The sequence below is a fragment of the Labrus bergylta genome, chromosome 7 (genome assembly GCF_963930695.1).
Source record: "Labrus bergylta chromosome 7, fLabBer1.1, whole genome shotgun sequence".
Classification (NCBI taxonomy): domain Eukaryota; kingdom Metazoa; phylum Chordata; class Actinopteri; order Labriformes; family Labridae; genus Labrus; species Labrus bergylta.
Genome location: NC_089201.1, coordinates 26,762,084 through 26,782,287, shown reverse-complemented (window position 1 = coordinate 26,782,287; position 20,204 = coordinate 26,762,084). Strand labels below are relative to the sequence as shown.

The following is a 20,204-nucleotide window of genomic DNA, read 5'->3' as shown; positions in this document are numbered from 1 at the left end:
TGAAATGATAGTACAATCAATTATTTATACATTTAAATACACGTAGGCTATTTAATCTTAAAACAACCGTTCAATACAATAAGGTTCATTTTTGTGAAAAAATTAAACTGAAGTAATTTACTTTAGGATTCACATTTTCTGGTACTTTATGTTACTCCACAACGTCTCAGAGGTAAGTACTGTACTTTTTAGAACAATACACTACAGACTCCCTCTACTAACGATGTTTATCTGCGCCTCTGACACACAGCTGCTCCTCCAGCTCTCTGCCTGGCAGTGTCACGCCGTCCTTCTTCGCTCTACCTGTGGCTGCATGACAGTGGGGTCCTGCCGTAGCAGACAACGCCGTGCTGCTGACACTGCAGAGTCTTTGCAAAGATTTTAAAATTATTTAGACCCTTTTCCGTAATCCTCTCCCTTTTGCATATCCAACTGATCATTTTGACTCTGATGTTTTTGACTTCATCCAGACTTGGTTCATGATGTTAGGAGCGACAGGTGTGGAGCGGTTCATGATAATAGCAGGATAAAACCAGCCCTGTAGGACACGTGATAGGGTCAGCCAGCTGTCATTATTAAAAAAATAATAATGAATGAGCCACTGCTCTGTGGGCTGGTTAATAGCTTTTTTTTTTTTTTTTTTTTAAAGATTAAATTATGTCAGCCCATTTGGTAAAATGCCCGGTATGACAGATTACCAGTCCAGCCCTGTTGGTGACTGTTTACTTGCTCTCCTGTGTGAGCTCTGAATGACTAACTGACTAGTAAGGCGACTGGCTGGCTGACCACACGTCGTAGCTCCCACAGCATGACAAAGGTGCACCGTGCAGGGTGCAGTCGCTCAAAGGCAGAAAGGAATGTTTGCTTTGCTAGGTGATGATACCTATTACATTTTTCAATGACAATCTTTATACTCTAATACTTGCATGTCTGGTTGGTTTTTTTCAGGGTACATTGGGATGTTGGGACACGGGATAAATTTGGATGATCTATAAGACCCTTTCTGATCCCAGAATCTGTGTTTCACATTCTTACTATTGCTTTATATTTCCCATTAGTCTGAGTGTGTCAGAGTCCCTCGTGTGCTTTCTACTTGTCCAGGTACATAATGCCTAAAGATATGATTGTCAGACCTGCCTTAAATCCGTCCCTGCTCCCTCATTCAACTTCCTCCAGTCAGAGATTGTGACTGACTGAGACTCCAGGGGATTTATGGTCAATAAATAATGACAAATCTCTAGGAGGCACACAGAGCTTTTCCTTCCAAGAAACTGCCCTTCAATCCTCACCAGTGCTCAGGTGTACTCTTAGAAAGCAAGACCTGGAAAGAAGGAGTGTGTGTTTGTATATATAGCGGCTATGTTTGGTCACCTGTCCCCCACAGGAGGAAAGCCACAGGCAATGTCTGTCAGAGGACAAGAGGGAAAACAGATTTATTCCCTTCTCCTCTTGGTTGAGCTCAGACTAAAGGAGACAAATACTGAGAGAGACGAAGCACCGGTGCCGTCTGGATCAAAAGGGAATTGGGACTCATCCAGAAACGAACCGGACAGAGAGACAGTCGGGAAGAAAGAGGCGTTAAGGAAGGAGGAAATAGAAAGAAAGAATAGAGAATCATGACAATTGAGTTAAAGGATTACTATTCTTCCATCTGTGAAAACAAAAATCTAAAAAGTTAATTGCTAGGATTGTCGGAATGTGGTAACACTTCTAGAGTCCAAATGGTGTATAAACACTCAGATTAACCCAATGGTTATCTTCAGAAACTAACCATTTTTTTCTGAATTTATTGTTCAGTTTTTAATTAGTCAGAAAATAAAAGCAGCGCTAGTTAAAAAAAGAAAAATCTGGAATGAAACAAAGAATGCTCTAATATTCAGTGTTGACTCATAATAACTGGACAATATTTATACATCAAAAGTGCTATCTGTACATGAACCGTGCAATATCTACACTGTTAATCCATCAGTGTATATTCATATTTGTAAATATGGTTCATATTTTCAATTACCTGCGCTTGAACATAGCTTATTACTTATACTACTTTATTATTGCTATCACTTGGTACTTATGCTTATTATTTTGTTATTACTATTTTCTTTTTATTTTATATTGTGAATTTATATCTGTACTTCTTACTGATTTTTGGTGTTATGAGCAACTGTAGCAAACAAATTCCCCCCCTGGGATTAATAAAGTATTTCTGATTCTGATAAAACATTTTCATATATATCAAAAAAATTATATTTTTGTTATATATGAAAATATTTTGAATGCTAAAAATAGGGGATGTGAATGAAGAATTAGTTATCAAAGAAGTTATTAATTATTATAGTGTAAACTGCCCGATCCACAAGTTGGTGAAATGTTGTCCCTGAAATGTCATTTCAGTTTGTTTACTGACTTTATGGTAACATTGACATTTCAGCAGGCTAACTAGTTATTTTGACCTCCAAGAAATGGGATTATTTACAACTTCCCTAATGATCCTAGTTTCTTGGCCCACTGGACTGCTTCAAAGCAATGTCCCCCATGCACTCACATCTTAGACTACAATTTTTACTATTATCATGTGTAATCTGTAATGTCCAAAACCATGCAATTAACACCTAAAATCAAATGTAAATCATTCAGGATAAACAAAAGAGGAGATCCTAATGAGCGGCATCACTTTGAAGCCGAACCTCCGCTGTGGCACAGCTACACTTCCTCTCCAACCTTCACCAAGGTCGGCACGGAGGCTGGAGCTCGGCCACGCTGTGTCAGTGTCTCTCCCAGAGGCTAACCAGTGCACTCGGCTCTCTGCAGCCTCCCTCAGAACCAGCCAGTGCCAACAGATTAGGAGCTCAACACCTGGGGTGATGAAGAGGTGGAGGAGGGTAATGGTGTCATTAGCAGAGACTTTCCCCTGTGCAGATTTGTCCACAAGGAACAATGTCAAACCCCATCTGCAGGTGGAGCAGAGCCAAGAAAAAGCAACATTTACCTAATGATACACCTGACATGGCTTCACTGGGCATTTGTGGACCATTCGTTAAAAGATGGAAGAGTGGCTGCGGTTGCCTTAAAGACTGAAAAGCATGATTTAACTCATACTGTGTGGAATCATAATTCATTCAGACCTCTCCCAACAGCCGGAAAGAAAAGGTATTAATTTAATAAACCTGTAAAGAAAAACCCTGTCTGGAAGTAAATGGCAGTGATGGATTACTCCCAGCTCAGAAACTTAATTTTAAGGAATCACTTTAAACCTTGAACGCTGAGGACCTGAAGTATTTATGAAGGAAGTGAGGCTGCTTCAGTGGTGGAGGAAAAATCACCTCGCTCTCTCTCTGGGTCACGGCAAGAGCAGATCGAATGGGCAATAACTTAAGGGTTGGTCACACACACACACACGCACACAAACAGACTGAGGACATAATGTGGGAAGGAAATGAGAGATGTAGGGTGGCTTGCGCTGCAGACAGGTTCATATAGACATCAAGAGGTGCGCAGCTGCTTGTGGTAACACACTGAGGGAAGATCGAAGTGGTCCGACAGCAGCGCACAGCGAGGGGATTAGATCATGAGGCTGATCAATAGCGGCCTGCTCGAGATGGAAGTGATGGCATCCTGTACATGACACCAGCTGGAGCAGAGTGGCCGGAGGAGGAGAGAGCGGACAAAGACATCAGACTGACTGACGGGCAGACAGAGGAAATAGTCTGCCCGCTCTGTTGGGGCCCATTCACACACACGGAGCTTTGGCTCAAGCCCCAGATAGGTAACTCTCCTATCAGAAGGATCATCTCATTCATTATGCTGTCCCCTGTAATTGAGACAGGATAAAACACAATGTGGACTCATTAGGTACAAGTTAAATAGAAAATAAATCAGAGGATGGGTTGTGTTTCTGTGTTAAAGGATGCAGGGAAAGTGCTGCAAAGGGAAAACTTTCTTCAGTAGTGATGAGTCTGAAAAGACTCTATCAGCTTGTTTACAGTATTGATTGTGACACACATACACATACACATACACATACACACTGCAAACATTAACCTCTCCTTCAAATTGTCTGCAAAGGAAAGCCTAAAATAGTGTCACTCTGAATTACTTTCACTGTTGTGCAAGGCCTCTAAATAATAGATGGGAACTCTTGATTGATGTCTTTACCACACATTTACAACAGAGCAACTTTGCTCGGTGAAAAACTCCATTACATTAGGGTACCGACTTGTGGCAGCTGGCACACAATTACATTTGCTTCCTAAATGATTAATCAAGACAAGGCTCAAGACTGAGATCCCTGTGTCTCCCAGCCATTCAAGTATTTATGTTCAGAGGCAAATACCATTTTAGCTAAAAAATATGAATTGTTTTAGGAAGAAAACTTTTTCAGTGTGACACTTTAGAGTTGTTGAGTTGTTCCCAAACTCTTTGACACATGCTCACAAAACAAATGAAGCAATGTGACCACTTGTCTCAGGTTATGGTCTGTTTAAAGAGGTCATATTATGCCCTTTTTGGGGGTTTGTATATTTGTACCTACTAAAGTATGTTCACAATAGCTAAAGTTCTGCCGCTCCATGCACCGGCTCTCTTCTGACTCTCTCTCTAAGGCTCTGAAGTGCCCACGTTCAGAGTCCCCACGTGTGCCAAGTCTGATCTGATTGGTCGGCCTGTCTGCTTTTCCGTAATTGGTCGGTCGCTCAGCACAGTTCTCGGAAATGTTATGCCAATTTTACCATATTGGGAATGCAGCCACTCTGGCTCCGAGGGGAGCATAAACATTAGCACCTTAGCACTACTGTGCTACCGCAGGCTGTGGCATATCGTGGGCGAGCTACAGAAGTTAATGGGCGTGCAACATGAGCTGCTGGGCTTGCCACAACGAGCCAATGGGCTTAGATCAGTGATATCACACTGACAAGACGTCACACTGGCAAAAAAATTTCGAGGGGGGCTAGAACCGAGCGTTACATGCAGCTAATGCTACAGCTAACAGGAGGACGTAGGAGAAGCCGCGTTTCTGCGGGCTTTGAATTTTTGCACTTAGATGAGCCTAAACATGCACAGGACACTTGAAAAACACACTAAAGAGCATATAAAACCAGAAAAAGCATAATATGGGACCTTTAAAATATAAGTTGTGAGTCTTGACGTAAGTGATACATTTTACTCTCAGGCAGAATCAGTTTGAAAGGATTTAATACGGTTAAAATGTTGAGAGTATCAAGAATTTCATACTGGAAGATAAGTCTGAAAAAATATACACTTTAATGTAACAGAAATATATTTTTTTCTTTCTGAAGCCTTTGTAACAACTTAAAATCCCTCATGAGGCGCTGTGGCCTCAAAATGGGATCTCGACTAGCCATTCACCTATCTGAGGCTCGGATTCCTGATGGGTTCTGAGTATCAGCAAATAACAATTAACATTTAGATGCCAGATTCATTCACGAGTTTGAAATCACACAAATAACAATCCATGTCACAACTTTTCAAAAGCTGTTCAATCAATGCAACTGCGTCAAACAAGATGAAAACGCAAATATCTTTTCACAATTATGTCAAGGACAAGAACAAAGTTAATGTTGGTTGTCTTTTATTGTGCTGTGTTATTGCTACCCCATTGAAACTTTTGCTTTCGAGCTAGTTGGGGTAGCAAACAGGAAATACCTCCAAGATGACACTGATGCTTCCTCCGTAAAGGCGGGTTAGCTTTCTTGGCTGCATCCCCTATTTTTAGCATGAATACCTGATCAAGCATTTTGAGTCAGTATTGGTCTTCTGTCCTATATCAGTATTGACTCAATACATCCCTGAGATAAGTAGAAAGTCAGCCCCTCAAGAAAGTTGTGATACTGTGACAAAGCAAATTGAGCCTCTAACATCCTTAAGCCAGACCGCTGTGCCGTTTTAACAAGAGCTCTGTTGTGTTCATCTCTCCTTCATGAGCTACCTGATCTGGCCTCAAACTGCAGTTCCTGTACGGAGAGTCGATCCGGGAAACTCATCATAATAAATCCAAAAGTAAATGTCTTCTTGTTTTTATTTATTGATGTTGAAACTGATAACTTCCAACAAACCAGAGGCTCTGTTACAAATGTGAGTCAGCACTAAGTGTGTGTAGGGTGAGATGGTACTCACCATGTTTTTCTAGTGGGATTATAAGAACACAACACCCTAAATAATGCATTAAAGTGTGAGTGTGTCTTAAAAGTGTGTGAATCTAAAAAATAATGTTTGTTTGGAAAACATTTAAATAGGCAAAGGCAATGCAAAAATTGGTATTTAATGGTAGTTTACTTTAGTGTAATTCAGCTTTTATGCATTTTTATTCGATATCTTGACTAGAAGTGATGTCATAATAGATATTTACGTTCAATGTATAGAACTATAGACTTTGATTGAAAGTTATCTCATGAATCTCTTTGCTGTCGGCAAGAAACAAGTGAGTACAGAGGGAAAGCTTCTGGATTTAAAGTTCGGTCTTCTAAGGCGCAAATGGGAATTCCAGATACTGCTGCAGCAGCACTTTAAAATGACACTACTTGACTTAGGTACCTCCTCTTCATTTCTCTCTTTCCTCCCTGGTAACAAGCCACATGGTTCTTCCAGTTTAAACCTTTAAACCTTTCATACCAATCTTTTGAACCCAGGCGACTGAACAGCAGATGTTGTATCACATCATCCCATTCAGACTGTTAGCAAATCTTTATGCTGAACTTGCTCCTTAACTTCCTTTATACCCAGGAAGAGGCATTCAATTCAGGTATCTACATGTACGTCTTTCTCTAAATATAAAACCTTTGATTCAGCACAGGTGGGGTATCTGCCTACAGATGTTAGAAAATCTAGACAAATGCCAACTTAAATAACTATAAATCCTTCCCTGTGTAACCACCGCTGATTAATCAGTGATATCGCACCAAAAAGAGGCACAGATGTCCTGAGAGTAGAAAACAAGCTAAGCAATAAATATGCTGAATAAAGTGAACTTATCATGGGTAATCAATTTTTCTTTTCAGATTTTTCAAGTCTCATTGCTATTAATCTGTAACAGCCTCACACCCGGGGAATTGGCAAACACTTTTACAGCGAATAAACAAATCAAATGAAGAGGGGTAATCATTTACAGAAGCCAATAAAAAAAAGTTGAGGCTTCAGGATTCCCTCTTTGCTGTCTTTCTATAAAAACACATGCACGCTGTCCAGTATAACCAGACCTTTCCACTGGTTTCCATTTACCTATCTATTACATATCCAGTCCTTGCATCCTTCAAAGCTTTACAGCCCAGCTGAGGCTCCTCAGAGCGGGTCCCTGCCAGAGAAATGGGCCACAGATACGAAGCAAATGGAGATGGATGGGGGTCCATGTGCGACGCAGCAGACAAGCTGTCCCTGATAAATGGGTTTTCACCAGGACACTTGATCTCTCTCACTCTCAGCCTAAAAAGCAATCTCACACTTTGCATGTCTGTGAATATTAACACACTCTCAAAACCTGCGCTCAAATGTCTTCTATAGTGTCGCACATGGTGCCAGGCAGGAGAGACAATTTGATGGAGAGGAATGTACCTCTGTGTGTCTGAAATAGAGTCAGGCGTGGAGGAGGGGGGGGGGGGGGGGGGGGATTTTACTCTCTTTTCAGACATCCATCAACACAGAACAGGTGTAGTATGGCTCTGCTTCCAAAGCCCTGTGAAATATTGCTGCTGCCAAGATTCATACTAGAGTCTGGCAAGATCCCTCAGAGCTATAACCTTCATATCTGTTAGTCAACATTTTTCTTTTTATTCCATTTTACTTTAACAATCTGTCTTTTGAAGCTTTGATTGTGTTCATGTTGACACACTGGGACACTGATAAATCACAATGAGTGAAGGGCTGCTCTGGAACTTTCATTGGGGCAATAAACTGAGCAATATGTTGAGCTAGAAATCCATCGAGGCTGGACTTAAGCTTATCTTATATCTTAATTTCACCCGACACTGCACAGCTAGTAACAGTGGCTGTCCCCATGATAAACGGCACATGGGTTAATACTATCCTTAATGAACAGAAATTACATGCATCAAATGGAGCTATTTCCTTGCGATCTGCAGCTTTGTGAATGATAGTGTAAAGGACGGTCGCCTTGCTTCTTTCATCTATCCGTCCATTTATTTCTTTATCCCTTCCTCCACCTCCTCTCTGATCAAGTCAAAGTGGCAGGTTGACCCATATGAACCATCTGTCCTCGATGCAGAGCCTCGCACCTCTCAGTCGGGCCCTCAGAGATCAACAGCATGTGGTGCTGCTGCTGTGGGCAGCAGGCTGATCTAGGGATGATAAACTTCGACGTGTGCAGGATATGCATCCCTGAGCCAGGCAGGGAGGTGCCTCATTTAAAAAGTCCCATTGATAAGCTATGATCTATGACCTATTCTGAAATTACGACATCAGGAAGGAATTGTCAGCAATATTTGAGACATCCAAAGCAACCTTTTGTCCAATTCAATTAACCTCTAAAAAGCCTTAAAATGATCAAACAAATACTCTATTTCATAACCATAGATTTTTAAAGATTCTTATTGTTAAACTAATTAAACTAAGAGATGCACACATACATGTACACAGCACACCCATACCAGCAGAAAACCCCACACGATGCAATAAAAAGGGAAGAACTTTATCATAACACAATCAACAGATTACTTAATACATTTATACAATATGGTGTCTAAATGTGAATTTGTTAAAACGCCACCCTGACTCTGGACTTTCCAGCGAGTTCTAGAGAAGGTGGCGCTGCCAAAATCTATCAATACTCCTATCCAGCTCACCACTGCACAGAATATGCAAGTACAGTGTGTGCCCCTTGTAGTCGGCAAGAACATCCACCTCCTACATGGCCGCCCACGGCTCCTGATAAAGAGCCACGAGAAGCTGCAATGCGAGGCTAAATGCGTATCTCTGGTGTGTATTCTCTGCTCTTTTTTCACAGCCAAATGAAACTAAACTAAACTAAAGACCTCATCAAAGATTTAGTCGAGAAAATACTCAAGTAATGAGCCTATTTGTTATGCAGTCTCTGACCACTGCTATGGAGCTATGCCTTCGGCCTTGATGTTTTTCCAGATGCAAACCAAAGCACTGACCAAAGACCAATAAAAAACTAACGACAGCCATTTTCATAGATCAGAATGACATCAAAATGCACCAGCTCATGCATCTGCTACCACAGGATACAGTCACATTTACAAAATGTCATAACATTTTATAGACCATCTCAATAGTGTAACCCATAGCAGCCTCAAAAAAGAAAACAAACCTCGTATCAGCCAAACTGAAGAACAGCTCCACTGCAGCACCAGCTGCGGGGCAATGAAAGCAGGTTTACATTATCTTTGATCATCTGTTCCAATAAACAAGAGAGCTAGTTTGTGTCAGTGTCTCCCAAAGAATGACATTGTAACTTTGGCCAAGTGAGTTTTATTAATATTGAAAGTATTTGAAAGAATACAGAAACATCAATAAAACACAGGAGTGGTTGCATCATTTGCTGGAGGCACACAGAGTGTATTTGTTTTTTTTTTCCTTCAGAGCATGTGATCGTCAGCCTCTTTCTTTCTTTTCTTGTCCTTTTCTGCCCTCCTTCCCTTCAGGAAATTCATTCCATCTTTTTTATGACATCTCATGAAAATAGAACCGAGATGCGGTTGTAGTAGACATGACCTTTGACCACCAAATTCTTATCATTTCATCCTCAAGTCCGAGTAGACATTTGTGCTGAATTTGAAGATTTTCTTTTCATAAGTTGTGGGGGATTTTTTTTTTTGTCAACAAGAACATGATGGATGGACAGATAACCCAAAAGCATGATAACTGAGCCACAGTATGAATGTAAAGGAATGCGCAGAATAGATCTGAAAGAGCTGTAGAAATGGGAATTTATTGCTTTGCCATCAGGGATTTTAATGTCTTTATAAATGAAATTCTTGCTCGACACAACACATCCCACCTTTGTGTCATTCCTCTGATGTTAAGCACATGAGTCACAGTAGCAGCCAGAACCCGTAGCTATGAGCTTGCTCTGTAGCTTTTTCCAAGAACGTGTCCAAAGAACTAATGTGTGAACGAAAATGTGATGACAGGTACCTCTTGGAATGCCTCTTACCTGAAAATCAGGAATTCCAATCTAAAAAGCTCGTGAGCATACTGTAACACTAACATGGCTGACAGATTGCACTCTGTTTCCACTAGTAAGCTGCATACTTCCAAGCCAAGGAATATCTGAATGGTTGACCTGAGACATGTTTGACCCCTGATGACTTTTCCATTGCACATAGCCAGATCCCAGGGGGACCAGGGTGCTGTAAAGGTCTGCATGAGAGAGCCCAAACTGTGATGATAATTTTTCAGGACTGCCAGATCCTGCCCTGTGCCGCGGTTATTGCCATGTGTGCGTTTTTTTTTTTTGTTGCCCTTTTTGAGAGCAGGACAGCGTGAGAAAGATCTAAGGTAGAATCAGAGAGTGGGTGTTTGGGACAGGACCCATCTGTCCCTGCCCTCTGTCCCACAGAGCAACAGTCCAGGACCGGGCCAGGCCAGGCAAAGTCCAGCCGGACACAGTCAGCTGACACACCGGGGTTTGGATGGCAGAATGCCGGATGCTTTAATTAAGCTTATGCTGTTTGTCAACTTTCTCTACGTAGATGCCAGCATTGCAGCACGCCATTTGGGTTGTGAGTCACGCATCCTGAGTGCAGAGCCATGGACTCTGGCTACAGGGGGGCTTAAAAAAGGGGCGTGTCCTGTTGGTAGAATTACCGGGGCCTGAAGCACAGCGATACCGTATGGTGATAAGAAAATACAAACCATGAAAAGGAGAAAAAAAAACGCACACCAGCGCAGGGCTGTCATTTCAGGAAAGCGACGGTGCTAACAACAAGCTTTGTTTTCTGCCAGAAATCGACAGTTTGGACGGAAGCCTGAAATTGCTGAAATGAACACATCAATGGAAACATTGTCCATTTAACACGGTGACACTAATAAATTCATCTCCAAACATCCCCCACTGCTGCACTCTGATGTAAAATGTGAGCGTGATTCAATACGCCAGGTTCAAACGCCATGTGCTAAAGCCTGAGCGACAGCAGATCTGTCCTGTGCAAAGGTAGACTTTAGATTGGTGTAATTCTAATGTTGCATTAATTATGGATGTAGCACTTCACACAACAAGCTAAACACTGTCCAGGAAGCCATATATATCGAATATTTTCTTAACTGTGACAACAAACATTAAGAATATCAGTCCTTTTTCAATTTTTTTCATTGTATACATTTATTACATTGCTTTATTATATTGCTATTTTGTTAGTTTATTAAATATGATGCTTTAAAAAATAGAATTAAAGTTGGAAGCCCAATAACGAGCTTCGTACACCTTACAGCAACTCTTTGTCTGCGTTAGGGCGCTCAAGTCGTTGTGTCAGATCACATGTTATTACCAATAACATCATTTTCACTGGAGGTTGTTTTACTGACTGTAGTCAAACTATCAGCAACAACAGAGGTTGGCTTGTGGAGTCAGAGTGAGTGTGTGTGACATACCCGTCTCTGTTGTCCTCTTCATCCGGGTTTGAGATGAGCTGAGATCCAGCGAGGGAAATGTCCAGCGCGGCCAGAGGCAAGTCTCTGTAGGCCATGCTGACCAGCTGGACAGGGGCTACGCACTGGTTGTCCTCCTCGACCTGCTGGGAGATCACCTCCAGCTCTGAGGCTCGGGCCAGGGGAGGAGCCCTGTGGCGCACACACACACACACACACACACACACACACAACAGCCAGAGCAACTTATTACAAACATTGTACTGTGTTTTTTTAAATTTGGTTTTAGCTCATTATACAGAACCGAAATTCCGTATATCTGCATGATGTCACCCATTCAGTGGAATAAAAATCACAGCAAAGATGGCAGACCTGCAGTGTAAGGTCGAATGGAAGTGTGTTGTTTATTTGAATTAGCCGTTGCACTCACTTGGAAAATGCTCAAGGTAGCAGGATGTGATAAAAAACCACTGGGACTATGCTTAATTCTGATGAATGTCAACACAAATATGGTGAGAGATTTCTTGTTTCCAGTGTTTGCTGGCATCATCAACAAGGACACATTTACCTGGCAAGTGATGACAAGCTGATCTGCATTTCTCATTAGCAGAGTATGTAGGCAAGGTCATTTCAAACCCCAGGAATTTGCATTCAACACAAATGAAAACATGTCATTTTTAACTATGAATTACAAATACTCTACACTGTTTAAGACTAGATTTTTCTGAAGCATTAATGATGAATGTGCGGTGATTCCTTGTATAACTTGTAATCCTCTTTTTGCCCTCTTTCGTAAAAGACACGATTGTTGCCCAGTTGCCAGCAGTTACCAGTATAAAAATATCCCTGCTGGTGCACTCAAGGTTGCTCCAACACTCAATACTGTACTGTTTCAATTTTCTATTTCTAAAAAAAAAAAAAAAAAGAAAGTTTTTTTTCCCAACTTTGATTCTTTCCCATATTTTGATCAAACAATTTTTTTTCCTGACAGTTTAGCTATTCTTGGCAGAGGCACAAAGTGTCATCTCGCTGTCATTGAGGCCCTAAAACTTAAGTGTGCAGGGTGGGCTGTGATCATGAGCTCAGCCAATAGTGGACAAGGAGAAGTCACCCTGGAACAGGAGTCTCACACCGTGTTGGCAGGAGTCCCAGTGCAGCCAGTGTGGAGGCATCAATAACTCCAGTGCTCAACAGAGGAGGAAGGCATTGATTACAACAAAGGGGGAACAAAGGCCATTAGGTTGGTGAATTCTTTATCCTCTGTGCTGGAGGTGAAACAAAGTGAGAGGAAGCGGTTAGTACAAGGATCACTGAGCAGATCCACCTTCCTGTTAAATGTTAATGTAGGCAGGTCTTTCTTATTCATGGCCTACTACTCGGCTCAGAGCTGGTTCATGGACTCCCTTTGAACCTTATTTTGTAAGTCGCACATGCAAACAATGATCACTTGCACTTTATTGTCTCAATGTGGTACAAATGGAAAACAATCTCTTATTCTTGTGTCCTAACTACATAAAATGCCTTTGCCCTTCCTCCTTTAAATATCTGGTGCTTGGTTATGCAACTCCTGCTAGAGGTGATGGGTCAAATGCTCACATATTAGCATGCTCGCAACAAAAACACACATGCGCAACCCAGTGTTATATATGGACTTGGCACCTCTGACCAACCATAGCAAGGACACTAATCAGTCATGACAGACACAAACTGTTTAGTGCATCAAATTCACATTTCCAGACAATCACCGAGCGGGCCAGGAGCCATCATGTGCAGAGCCCAGTGGAGTGGCTGGTTGCCATCCTGGGGAGGGAGCACTTTGATGAAGGCAAAGGACAGCCAACAGCACGCTAGAGGCTGGGGTCTTTTCAGAGGCGTGTGGTATTAGCAAACGCCAAGAGGGAGTGAAAAGGTTAACATAGGGCACACACAGCTGGGGGGGAAATCTCACACCCATATATAGTACATATAAGAGCGAAGCCTTACAACAGGCCCAAAAGGGACAGAAACCATGCTTCTGAAGAAGCTCATGTTTCCTAATGCTACACCCTAGTTACATGTATTTTATTTCATATCATGATGCAAAACACTAAAATTAAACTGGTTAGAACTCAGCTTCTCTAACATTTTATCTTAACACTGTTCATTTTGTTGCTTTGATAAAAAACTGTTTTTTTTTTTAACTGGGAAGACTAATTAAATTAAATTAGTAAAGTAAATTAATTTGTCAAAAATATATCATATTCATAAGAATTTGTATTATTTAGTCATTACAATCTCAGTGCTGTAGTTTTGAAACCCAATTTCTGTTTGAATGAGTTCTGTGTATTATTGCCAGGGGTGCATAATCCCCCAGCATTTTTACATCCAAACACCATAAATCACCACGCAGTGATCAATAGATACAGCCTGCTCTCTCCTTTCCAGTCTTAACTTATTGACCGCAATATTTAAGAGCTGTTTGTCATTACATGACAGGTGTTATAATCAATAACCTAATGAAATGTGATCAAGTTAACAAGGTTTCATTATAAAAAAAAGTCATGATGATGCCTCTCATTTTCCTTAAAGCTAAAACTAAAGAACAGCCTGGTTACACATATCTTGTAAATACACACTAGAAGCCTTGTTTCCAACTTTAATTTCCAATAGGAACATCTTCAAGGCAATATTTCATATTATTCCATAGATCTGCAGTTTAAATGAATTGCACTTGTAATCTATCCCAGCCTCAGTTTTATGCAGCCTTTTGTGAGAAATGAACTCAAGTTCCACTGAAGTCTGATACTGCTGAACTCAACAAAAAGCAAAACTCATTTATATCTTTTTACACTGAATACTTCCACCAGAGAACATTGGGGGTTTGAATGCTGACATAAGATACATCAAGAGGGAAATGTTAGCTTTCAGGACTACAGCTTGGGCCTTCCACCTGTCAATCAAGACGGGGGGGCCTGTTTGAAACACATATTAAAGTAAAACAAGACAGTACTAAAGCTAGTTTGAGGCTTTTATCTGGCTTCATTTAAATGTTTCAACCAAAAAAGGTTCTTTTGCACAGAAGCTGTAAGCGGACATCCACACATTGTTTTGTACTGTGATTTCTGGTCAATAATGATCAATTATTGCTGGATGTCTTGAGATCTTTTTACTTTGAGATAATTAAGTTAATGATGGGAAAACCAGCTTTGTTATCTCAAAATAATGAGAAAAAAAATCGAGATCTCAAGAAAAAAAACCCCAAATAATTCAATATTAAGGGGAAAATGGAAATAATAAAACACTTGTAATTGTTTGTTACTTGTATACATATGAACTTTTTAGTTAATATATTTTCCATTTGGTTAAACAAACTCAAGTTGTCCTCATTTTGCATAGGAAAAAAATGACATAAAGTTAGAATAAAATAAGAGCAGCTCATGATCATCATAATTCTATGCACCTCTAACAAAGAACAAATCAACGGCTTAACAGACTTTAATGCAGCTTTTCTATCAGATAAGGACTGAGATTGATGCCTGTCACATCTTATTATAAATCACCTCTTCTAAGTGATAAATACTCGGCTTCTGTCACTTCAGTGGGTTTTGAAGTGCTGCCTCAGCATGAACTCGAAGTTTATAGAGGGCATCGGTATCATTGTCATTCTGAGCGCTTACTGCCACCTTATTTTCAGCCAGCTGTCTACAACCCGGCCGCTCTGTCTCACCCAATAAGTTTGTACACGGACACTTGGCTGCTCCTTCGTGCACAGCAATTCACTGCCCTGATATCATCAGAAAAGCAGGGACCAATGCGCCAATCACTTCTACAAGCACCGGCCAGATTTCCCAACAGCAGCAGCTATCCTGACATGAGCTCCTGACACAGTGGTACATTTGTAAGATCAGATCTTTCAGGCAGCGCTTGCTCTTTCATGGTCCAAGGGGAAATTACAGCAGTTGACAATACTGCTGTAGCAATGATGAGTGAGGTATCCTTTGTTGTTGTTGCCTCAGGTTTTAATCTGCAGTTTCTTTTTCACATCACCTCAACAAGTAGAGGAAGACACGTGGAACATTAAGATTGATTCTGCAATCAGCAAGTGTCAGCCTCAAGCATTCAAATAACCAACCATAAGTATGTTGGATTATTCGTTTTTATGTTTCTCGGTGGTAAAAATAAAATGTGAAAAGACCAGCAGACCAAATTCGTTTCCCCTCCCAGTCCCATCTGAAGATTGGTTCCAAATACAAAGAAAGAAAACGGCCAATTCATTTCTAAAAAAAAAAAAAAAAACAGCTAGGAATTGTAGTTTTGTGATAAAGTTAATATACAACAGTAATGGCATACTGATATATGTAGTCTTCAATCAAAGAATAGGTACCATGTTTTTCCTAATAGAGATCCATATCGTCCTGTGTAACAGTGGGACTCACTTAATAGTTTCTGGACAACAATGGAGGGCTGCTGAACCGAGACGTATTAAAGTCAAGGTTTTGGCTACAAAGACATTATCTCTTAATGGAAATGATTCATTGTTGGTTTTGTTTTGATTTCTTGACATTAAAGAAGAGAATATTACCAGAATATGCTTTAACATGGACAGAGTGACGTGTTAGTGTGCTGCTAATCAGACACATTTACTGTAATGAAATGAAGATAGGGGCTAATTTATAGTGAGAAACCAAGAGGGGCATTCTGCACAGGATCATGTGACTAGTTCCAGTAAATGTTAGCTGACCTGTTTTAAAGCCACTATGCTACTCCAGGTGTGTGTGTGTGTGTGTGTGTGTCGTTTCCCCCGCGTGTAATGGATGAAATAGAAATGTACAAACAACAGCACACCAGGCAAACAGAAAGGGCACTGTCTGTTTACCTGGTATGTTTCTGTATCACTTGGGTCAAATATAGCGCTTGGAAGCTATATCAATTTCAATTTGCTGTATTTAGGCATCTAATAATTCTCCCATCATGTTGCCCATTGTTTCCTTAGCAGGGATGCTACAGAGGGAAGAGGGACACAGGATTTACAGCAGCATCGGGTCTAAATGAGCAGGGATGAAAATAACTCCACCAACTTCCTTGTACAACAGTTTTCCAGTTGTCACCTCACAGCAGTATTAATGTATTCCTATTTGTACTACATTTTATATATTATCTGGTTTCTCCTTCAGATGGACAATCAGCCATCATCTGTACTGACTTGCTGGTCTGAAGCCCGGACCGGTATTTCTGTTGGTTGGAAGCAGCATCCTGTTCCTTTAATCAGAAGATGCAGCTGACTGAACCCATTCTGCATTCACCCTTCACTCCACTCCACTCTACTCCACTCCACCTCCTCTCACTCTGCTCCATTCCCCTGGCTCCCTCTCTTTCCCTTCTCTTAGCCCCAACCCGGACTGCAATCAGAATGCAGGGCCTGTCTGGAGGACCACACACGGAGTAATTATTAATAAGAGAAGATGACAAGTGAACATCCTCGCTGAATGCTAATAGAGACCAGAGGAGACTGGAGATGGCTGGCCCTTTTCTCCCCCCTTGGAGACGCCGGACCGGGCTGAGCTTCACTTTCCTGCTGATCCCTATTAAAAGCCATTTACAGGGGTCTGCTTACAGTTTTTGCTTTTTACACTTTTGTGTCCAAACAACATTACAGAAAGGATCCCTACTGAGATTCATATTTTGGAGAAATAGAAAAACGAAATAGACATTGCATTATTTTCTTCATTCACAAGACAGTATTTTTTTTTCAGGCAGAACATGGCCAGTGTGTTTGTATTATCGTGCATCCCAACTAAAATTGAAAACACAAAAGTCAAACAAACTAACTCTCTGAGGCAGCGATAGAGCCGCAACTTCTGAGTTCTTCTGGCTGAGATGATTGTTTTTGTCAACAGAGGCTTAGGTGGCTTTGAAGAGAGATTTTCCTGGTTTCAAAATTAGCACCGTATTTTAAATAAAAGGTTTATCTAAGTAGGGATCCTGTCTTTAATATTGTCAGCCACTTAGAATAACAAATATGAGCCTAACCAAAACATGACATGCACGCATTTGCCTTTGCGATTAAGTTGCAGACATTGTGGCCAGTTTGCGAGCTGCTGGCTAAAGCAATCAAGTTGAGCAATTGCTAAACTTTTTTGTACCTATAAGACAACCTAAAACACAGCCCTATTTTAAAACAACAAAATGACCTTTTAAGATATCTAAAAACAACTTTAGAGTGTGATACTTACTGGTGGTTGCTCATGTTGATGTCTCGTTACTGCAAATGGACGTCCACACTAAATGACCCCAAGTGTGAAGTGTGATTTCACCACTGCACGGACCTGGCTCCTACCACTCCTATAAACAAAATGAAAAATAAAAAAATAAAATAAGCATTACAGAAGAGGAAATCATGAAGTCTATCTGTCACCCGAGTACAATTGTGAGTTTATGTTTATCTGTAGTGCAGCATTAATATACCTTGAGGGGGAGCTTTGCTTTGCCAACTGCTATTTCCAAGGTCAAAATTAAACATTTTATCTCAAAATGATATGCACAGTTGAGTAGTATAACACAAATGTGCATCCAGAGTTATCAATGAAGTATCAGCTCGCTCACTTTTTTTCTGAAGGCACTCTGTCCTAACTTCAGCTGTAGCTACGCTCTGTTTAACTATTTTCCTGGGGAGCACTAAACTGTAATGGATTTTAAATCTCCTCCAATATACGCTCCGCTCTGTGAATCAGGGGGCTGAGGAACATCACACCTCTTGCATAGCAAGTGCAGCAGGATGCTAGCTCTTTGTGCCACAGGATAGAGAGCCATTGATGTTCCGAGTCCATTCAATGAAAGAACCGCTCCAGCTGCTTTGCAGAGAACAGACATGACATAAGCAGACCAGAAAGCCACAAATACAAAGTCAGTGCACTGCAAGAGTCGCAGGGGCAAAAATAACTCTAGAATATTGGAAATTTATGAATACCATAATTCAACGTTTTTGTTCACACCTTCATGATTGTACACATGGATTGGGGGGGATTGTGTGACACAAAGAGGAGCAAAGAAAAACCTCCGGACAGGGACAGGTGAGGAGTCAGCACTCACCGCAGCATGAGACAACAGCAGAGTAATGTAGTGGAGCACAGCAGATTAAATGCTACTCAGGGTAAATCGGCCCAGGTCATTGGAAGTGCTGAGAGTGACACAGGTTCAATTCGACAGCCCAAAAATAATGTGGTTAAAATAAAGTTAACACAACAAATGTTTCAAGGAATATCTGACGGGGTGACCAAAGAGGCAAAGTGGGATCAAAGCTGTGTTTGTTTGAGATCATTTACAGCAGACTCTGGACTTCAATAAATCACAGAGGTCGAATTTCACAGTCAGAGTCTTGAGTTGGAACTTATAAAGTAAAGTCTGAAGAAGAGATTATGTGTTTTTTGGACGTCCACAGGTCATCCTTTTCCTACTATTTCATCTTTCATTAAAGCAATGAGAGCCATTTCTATCAAAGCTTTCTTCTTTAGACCTTTTTCAAGATGCATTTTCAAGTATTCAAGTAGTATAGCTTACATGAGGAGTGCTGCTAACATTTTCCCCTCTGTGCTCGGAGGCCACATAGTCTCATTCCTGTTTAAACCAACCTCAAATGCATCACCGACTCGGAAAAAGAAGCTAAAAGACACACTAACCTCTTTCGTTTTCGAAGATCTACATCGTGCAAAGTGTTGTCGTGACTCCTTTGCCCTCGTAGAAATGATGGCAATATCTCCCTCCTCGCCGACGATGATGATGATGATGATAATGATGATGATCAGTGTGAGGGAAGCTCGGATCTTGCTGTGTGTAGGCTGCGATTCCCCCTGAATTTGCGTTGGCCGAGCACCCGTACAACAGAGCGAGAATAAACCACCTCCTCTGGACTGGAAGCAGCATCGTTCAGCGAAAACGACGACGCTGCCATTGAATCAGGGGGGGGGGAAACACGTCTATTTCGGAGGGAGGCATGATGTGCTCGCAGGGCTTCCCCCACAATCACACCACGGACTCCATGTGCCCGCTAAGAAGAAGAAGAAGAAGAAGAAGAGGTTCACCACCGGGAGCTGTCCAGGTGCTGAAAACCCGGGATCCAGCGGCGTCACATGTGTGACAAGCAGAGCCGTCACCGAGGAGGAGAACCGGGCAGGATTTACTAAAATTAAACCCCGACACACTGATCTCAAACATATAATAACATTTTCTGATAAGTCCCCCCTTTTCTGTGCCACCCTGACAGCGTCGACGTAGAAAAACACTCGCTTCACTTCACCTCGAGTTCCTCGCGATAACAACCCACCCGCGCGAAAAAGATCACTGCTTTTGAAGTGCTGAATTTATGATTTTTTTTTGTGTACCATTTATCAGCCTGCATCGTCATCTTAGTATTCTCAAGTAGACTTGATGAGATAGTTTTAGTTATGCCCTTAATAAGTGGTGCGGGACTTCGACCCCCGGAAACACCAACAAAAAGGGGGGTCACTAGATTTGAATTGAGATGAGCATGAGTTCTGATATCAGACTCTAGGTCAGGGATGGGCAACTTTGGTCACAGCAAGGGCCACATTCATTTAATTCTCACTGCCAGAGGGGCCAAATTGTAGAATACAAAAACGACTACAGTCAATTAT

At 41.3% G+C, this 20,204-nt stretch overlaps 1 protein-coding gene across 2 annotated transcripts in view; it reads right to left on the bottom strand.

Annotated features, from left to right (window-relative positions):
* Positions 1-19,872, bottom strand: part of tmem266 (transmembrane protein 266) — a 29,191-nt gene extending 9,319 nt beyond the window's left edge. The window contains exons 1-4 of one of the 2 annotated variants that reach the window (XM_065957217.1): positions 19,230-19,872; positions 18,305-18,404; positions 17,787-17,895; positions 11,578-11,766 (exon numbers count right to left, since the gene is read on the bottom strand). In XM_065957217.1, the coding sequence (XP_065813289.1) occupies positions 11,578-11,766; positions 17,787-17,800 (203 nt within the window). In that variant the 5' untranslated portion in view covers positions 17,801-17,895; positions 18,305-18,404; positions 19,230-19,872. The remainder of the gene's footprint in view (positions 1-11,577; positions 11,767-17,786; positions 17,896-18,304; positions 18,405-19,229) is intronic. The other variant, XM_020631241.3, reaches the window with a different exon arrangement.
* Between the last annotated feature and the right edge of the window lie 332 nt (positions 19,873-20,204).